The 7282-nt window shown below is 38.1% G+C and overlaps 1 protein-coding gene across 1 annotated transcript; it reads left to right on the forward strand.

The window, feature by feature from the left end:
- Positions 1-559: 559 nt before the first annotated feature.
- LOC101305513 (short-chain dehydrogenase reductase 3b-like) lies at positions 560-1369 on the forward strand. Its single transcript, XM_004288707.1, has one exon. It carries the CDS (start codon positions 560-562, stop codon positions 1367-1369), a length of 810 nt encoding a protein of 269 aa, XP_004288755.1.
- The last annotated feature ends 5913 nt before the right edge of the window (positions 1370-7282 follow it).

Genomic DNA, 7282 nt, shown 5'->3' on the forward strand with positions numbered 1-7282 from the left:
TAGACATTTCTAATGAAAATAGTAGTTGTGTGTTATGTTAAATGTAGACTTTGCAACTTTTGTCTTTAATAGGTTCAATATCAAGAACCATTTTGATTTCCAGAAAGTCTACTTTTTTGTGATTTTGCTCATCTAAATGGTAGATATTTCTAATGAAAATAGTAGTTGTGTGTTATGTTAAATGTAGACTTTGCAACTTTTGCTTTTAATGGGTTCAATATCAAAAACCATTTTGATTTCCAGAAAGTTTACTTTTTTGTGATTTTGCTTATCTAAATGGTAGACATTTCTAATGAAACTAGTAAATGTGTCTTACGTCAAATATAGACTTTGAAACTTGAAAATGTCAAATGTAATGTAACTTTAAAGGCAAAAGTTGTAAATGTCAAAAGTTCAACTTTTGCAAATGTCAAATGTCAAATGAAACTTGGGAATGTCAAATGTCAAATGTAGACATTTCCAAGGATATAGGAGTAATTTACTCCGGCTTCGCGATTCGTTTACTATATATATATATGCACTGAAGTGGTAGCAGCTTCATTGCACTCACGTAGCTCTGATGACTGAAGCAATGCCAGTAACACTGCCGAGGCTCCACAGCAAGGTAGCCATCGTCACCGGCGCCGCCAGTGGCATCGGTGCATTCACAGCGCGCCACTTTGCAGACCACGGAGCTCGCGTCGTCGTCATTGCCGACGTCCAAGACGCTAAGGGCCAAGAAGTGGCCGCATCGATTGGCTCCCACCGCTGCACCTACGTCCACTGCGACGTAACCGACGAGGACCAAGTCAAGTCCCTAGTCGACTCCACCGTCGAACTTTACGGCCAACTCGACGTCATGTTCAGTAACGCCGGCATAACGAGCGCGTCGGTGCAGACGGTGCTGGAGCTCGACCTGTCTTGGTACGATAAGGTGATGGCGGTGAACGCTCGCGGAATGGCGGCTTGTGTGAAGCACGCGGCGCGTGCGATGATGGGGAAGGGAGTCAGAGGCAGCATTGTGTGCACGGCAAGCACAGTGGCGGAGTGCGGGTGGGAGAGCGCGACGGACTACACGATGTCTAAGCACGCGGTGCTAGGGCTGGTTAGGTCGGCGAGCGTGCAGCTGGCGGCGCGTGGGGTGCGGGTGAACTGTCTGTCGCCGGGTCTGGTGGGGACGCCGTTGATAATGGAGACTTTTAAGATCGGGGAGGAAGAGCTGAAGGAGATGTTGGCGGCGGTTTATACAGGAAGTGAGGGGCCGCTGATGGAGAAACACTTGGCGGATGCGGTGGTGTTTTTGGCGTCGGAGGAGTCGGCGTTCGTCACCGGCCAAAATTTGGTGGTTGAGGGGGGCTTTGGCACCAAGTCGTTATCATTGAAACCATGATATGGGCGTGATTGTATCTCATCTGCTCAATAATAAGAGTACTTTGTTGTCTAGCTACTTGTCCAAAGTCCAAACCTGTATTCTACCAAAAACAAAAAAGAAGAAGAAGAAGTCCAAACCTGTATGGGATCCACAATAACACCTGTATGGGATCCACAATAACCAGAGGTCTGTCTCTTTTGTAATAGCATGTAATAGTAATAAAAGTACCGTGACCTTCAAATTTGTCTAAACTTGTATAGGATCCACAATAACCAGAGGTCTGTCTCTTTTGAAATAACAATAATGAGTGGGGCTATTTGGATCTTTAAATTTGTTCACTTAATCTTATATAATTATAAATTATTGAATGACATATTTCTCTTCTTATAAAATAACTATTAAGGACAATAGTTATATAAAATGAATTATTACATTTATTCTCTTTAGACTTTCTAATTTAATAATGATAGATTGCATTTTTTATTATTTTCCTTATATATTTTCATTTCTAATTTTACTACATATTATTGAAGCATTCATATATTTAATAAGAGCTAAAACTATATATGATCAATATCAATCGTGTGTGACACAAAAAAGTTTATATTATCATATGTGTTGAACGTATGTACAAGATGAAAAAATTATTTGCAAAGAAAAAAAAGATCAATTATGAATAATTAAATAACTATTGAAATAATATATTATGCGGTACTCAAAATAGAAATAAAAAATAATATGCATAGAGAAAAAATGGTCATTCTTGATCTTCGTTTAGGAGAGGTACAATAGAAAACAAAATGTTAATTCATGTTGGAACATTTTCTTGTTGATAAAAATAAATTTTTGAAACCCTATACGTTGTGCTTCTATTTTTATTTTTAAGAAATTTATGTTATTAAATTAAGGAATCAAATCATAATTAAGAAATGTAGAATGCAAAAAATAATTATAGTGAGTAAATATTTTAGAGATAATGATTCATTATTAAAAATTATATAGTGAGGTTATTTAAGGAACTTAAGTGAGTAAATATACTATTTGAAAATTTGATAGGAGGTGTAAAAAACATAGGAGGTCTAATGAGTAAATTTAGAGGTCTCAATAGCCATACTCCAATAATAAATCAAAATAGCATGTATTATTAGAGTTTACTATTGGTTTTTGGTAGAATGATTGCCGATGTAATGTGGAAAGATCTGATTCCTTAAAATAAGTATGATGACATGAAGTTCATGTATCCTTCGATAAAAAAAAATAGAAATTCGTGTTAATAAGTTCGGGAAATTCTACTCTCACTGTGAGAGGATGTTCTTAATCTTTAGGCCGAACAGAGGACATATACAGAAAATGATTGAATTGTACAGTGTCAAGTGTCAACCAAGAACTGAAAAGCTATGAAACCAAATCTTTTCAGCACATAAACACCGAACCGGATGCTACTTAACACCTCTATATAATTATAAGTAGTCCCCTTTCTTTGTAGTAATGATCTCCGGGAAGTCTTTTAAACCAGAATGTAATGGGATCGTACATAGAGGCATGTCACTTGGAGGTTTGTGAATGCTAGTCTCATTAGTGCAGGTTTGGTATCCAGGACCATATTACACCTTTTTATTTGTTAAGATTATCTTAAACTCGTGTGGGTTACCTTAAGTTGTACTAATATTAACTCATGTTGTACTAATGTTAAGACTGTCCTGGACTCAGCATAATTTCATTGTTTAATATATACATAATTAATCATAAATTAATGAGCTCGACTGTCTTCTATACTTACGATGACCTTATCTTCATCAGGTTTAGGAAATGGAAATGTGGTTCCAACAGCAGGCAAGATCACAATAGCACCAAGAACACTAGCACGCGTCCAATCACTGTGAGCATGCCACCATACAGTTCCTTCTTCCTTGGATAATATGACTTCGTAGAGAAGCCGGCCACTAAAATAATGTACGCAATCGCATATTATCTTTCCTAAAACTAGCTTAGCACTCTTTTGTAAAAACATTTATTCAATAACTCATCCACTCTTACATATGTCAATGAAGTTTGAACTCATGATCTCAACGTTGTCAGTTATACTCAATGGTGGAGCTAGAAACTTATAGCGAGGGGGGCATTGATATAATAGAACGAAATGATAACCATAAAAAATATGACATCTAACGCACTAAGTTGTTATTGTTTTTTGAATTGAAATTTGTTTAGTCCTTGTGGTTTGAAGTCGACATCTGTTTAGTCATTGTGGTTTTATTTAATCTGAATGGTCCTTAAAGTCACAATTTTTCATCCAAACGGTCATTCCGTTAATTTTCTCAGTTAAATTGTTGACGTGGCCTAAGACCATTTGGATGAAAAATTGTGACTTTAAGAACCATTCATATTAAAATAAAACCACAAGGACTAAACAGATTAAAAATTGTGACTTTAAGGACCATTCAGATTAAAATAAAACCACAATGACTAAACGGATGTCGACTTTAAATCACAAGGACTATACAATATTTTACTCTATAGATATATAGTTGTAATAGTACCAATGTTTGATTCATAGTTATTAGATTATGTTTTTCTGTCCAGTTAGGTTTAAGGATTATATACACTCGTTTACTGTATTGTTAGAGCGGTGATTGTGTGCTTAGTTATTAGATTTTGCTTCTATTCAAGAGCGTAGGGTTCAATTTGAGTAGGTATATTCTTTTATCTTTAACTTTTGCTATCGAATTTCTATAAAATGTTATAATATTGATTTCTTAATGATCAGTTAACTACGTGATTATTTGATATGTTTTTAATCTAAAATGTGATATGTAAAATATAGAAGAAAAAAAATTGAAGAACTTTAAGAAAAAAAATTTAGCTCACCCCAACCTAAAATCCTATGTCGGTTAATGACTAGATTAGCTAACATTAGTATAGATGCATGATTGACTCCACACATGAATGGATATAGATGGTTAAAATGGCATTTGTGTACCACCGTCGTGTTATTACTTCACAACACTTACACTAATCCAAGAAAAGTTTCATCCCAAGACATGAGAACCGATCTGATTCCAGCCCAATAGCGGCCCATATATATCAACACGCTGGCCTACTCTGCTTAACCCAACTTGAGACGGGCGAACCCGATACTGCCCGAACCGAACCCGATTTCTATTTTTAGATATTTAATGTGGAATCAAATGTCTTAATAATAGATTAGAACTAAAGAAAAAGAGATAGATGAGGCAGTGGAGAAGTGGACCAGTTCCCAGCTGGATATTAGATATATGGGAATGTGGGTGCAATGCCATTATGGAGTCTGGTACTTGGTGTCCGTTGAGATATATACTTAGTCGGTAATGGTATCTTTAGGGCCCTTTTATTTTCATAACATTTTCTTTGCTGGCTCTGGCTGCCATTTTCGTTTTTAAAGATTCAAAAGTCGAAAGGTGTAAAGAAGACGAAGAAGAAATGAGGACCAGAATCCGGGCCCTTTTTAACCACTGTGCATGGTTGCCGACGACTTTATTCACTGGAAAGTTTAAACGCGTGACTGCTGGCAACTTTAATCTGCAGCATTGTTGACTGCTGTAGCATGCATTCCCCATTAATGACTTACAGCCTATTAACTCCATCCATCTCGAAATGTAGTATTGAAACTTTAGAATCGAGAATCGTTTTACAGCTTCTAAACTCTATCGATCTTGAAATGTAGTATTAAAACTTCATAATCGAGAATTATTTTAGTCACTAGCTAATTATTTTTGTATTTTTCAATATGTTTCACACAATGAACTAATGTAACGATTCTCGACTCCAAAGTTTAAATAGTCTGAAACAGCATAGAAGACTCATCGTAGAAGACTCATCTGAATTCTAACCATTGTTACATGCATTCGGTATATACGTGGAGCAGATGAATTGCATCGTGCACCGATCAAATGAGTGCAGAAACCAGAAAGCGCAGCCCTTACCGCACAGACTCACATGGGTTTGCTTGGTTCTAGCTAAGCCACTGGTCTCACATGACCTTCTTACATTTGTTATTTCTCTGGTGCATGTGTCATGTGTACCAGCACTTGGTTACATGCATGAGATTCCAAATGTGTAGTATAGTATAGTAGTTTTCTAAGTTCATGACCTGACAACAAGCTCACTAAACCAAGCAAAACCACATTGATACATAGTTAAATCATTTCTTGCCCCCTTTGAGTAAACAAATTACGTTTAGTAATGGAGGTTTGCTATAATTCTGAAGCACGAGCTAGCACAAGCAACATCACCGTTTCATTCCCATATACTCCGCAGGTGGTGGTGTTGGTGTGGAATCAAATCTACAAGGCACCAAAATATGCATCTGCACTCTTTTGCTACAAAGCTAGAGGGTATAGATCTTCCCATTTTTTAGGTAAACAATATTTTCATTTTACTTCATACTATGAACAACCGAAGGGATCGGAATCATCACCATCTTTAAGCTCATGTGGTAAATTAACTTGGGTTGTTCAAGAAGTTTCGTTATGATCACGCATATAAGTATTTCGCATAAGAGTATTTGTTAAGATGTTTGAAATGTTTAGGCCGACAAGAAATCCATCTTACCTGCTCCTAATGTGAATGTAAATACGCTTCAATTTCTTCCTCTTCAAGCAACAAAGTGTTCTCAAATGATCATCAACAAGTAGCCCCAAAGAAAATTTGTTCTTCTCTAATCAATCCGATAATCGCTATAAACTTCCTAGTGATAAATTGTGAGAACAAACTAGGGCATATACCAAACACACACCAACATACAAAAATAGTTGTTGTAGAGTCTTAGGGCAACCCAAGACCAATTTTGTTGGTAACTTCACTAGCTCCCCTAACTTTCTCTCCTAACTCTTTCTATGATAGCCTAAATAATTTCCTAAAATAACTAAATTACAATTATATGTGTCTAACTCGATCAAACCCAACCAGATGGACACTGGCAAGGCCTCATACGTCATCACGTGTGTCTACGTTGCAGAAGAGTTTGTTATGTTTTAACCTAATTCGTCTCCCACAGGACACGCCTTGAACGCTTATTTTACTGCCCTAGCCAGCTGCTATCGCTACCTGACAACTACTTTCTCTCCTTCTTCGCTCTCTCTTTCTCTATATATATACCTTCACCGTTTCCATTGCTTCTAGATTTCCAGAGCTAGCTTTTCAGAGATCACCATCAACACCCTTTACAGTTGTGCTTTGCTGTCTGTTTGATAGATATTCAAACGGACGTTCGTAGACATGGCTGCTGCCGGAGCTGACGGGTTGTTCCGGTGTGGGGCATACGAGGGGTGCATTTCCGGCAGCGACGTAGGGAAGGAGAGGCGGCCGTACCACCGCAACTGCGGATGCGCTTTGCACAACAGGTCGGAGAACAAGAAGTACAGTCAGCAGCAGCAGCAGCAATGCACGCATGGAGGGCAGAAGAGTAAAAGCATATCGTATCCCATGAGGCGGGCATGGAGCGAAGGGAACTTGGGTTTGGTGGTGGCGAATGGTTCTTGTTGTTCAGGGCATTCCTCGCCTTCTTCGTCACCGGCTGCGGCTGCGGTGAGGCAGCCGCAGCCGGGGAGGCATCACCGGTTGGGTTCGGTGGGATCGGTGGGGTCGTTCGATCGGTTGAGTGCGTTTGAGGAGGAGGAAGAGGAAGAAGATATTGTCTTCTTTAAGGTTTGATGTGTACAATTTGAGTTGTTTTGCTCTTAATTTTGATGGTGATGATGAATATGATTTAGCATAAAAGGTAAAGTTGTACATGCGCTGTGTGTATGAATAACAATTGACAAGGACTTTACAATGTTGGGAGTTTTGTAAATTTGGATCTGATGATGTTTGACACTCGATCAGGGTTACAAGATCTGAGAATTAAGTCCATGTTTTTTAGCTGCTCTGTTCATCTGGTGATGAAATGATGTT

Source organism: Fragaria vesca, linkage group LG1 (assembly GCF_000184155.1).
Source record: "Fragaria vesca subsp. vesca linkage group LG1, FraVesHawaii_1.0, whole genome shotgun sequence".
Lineage (NCBI taxonomy): Eukaryota > Viridiplantae > Streptophyta > Magnoliopsida > Rosales > Rosaceae > Fragaria > Fragaria vesca.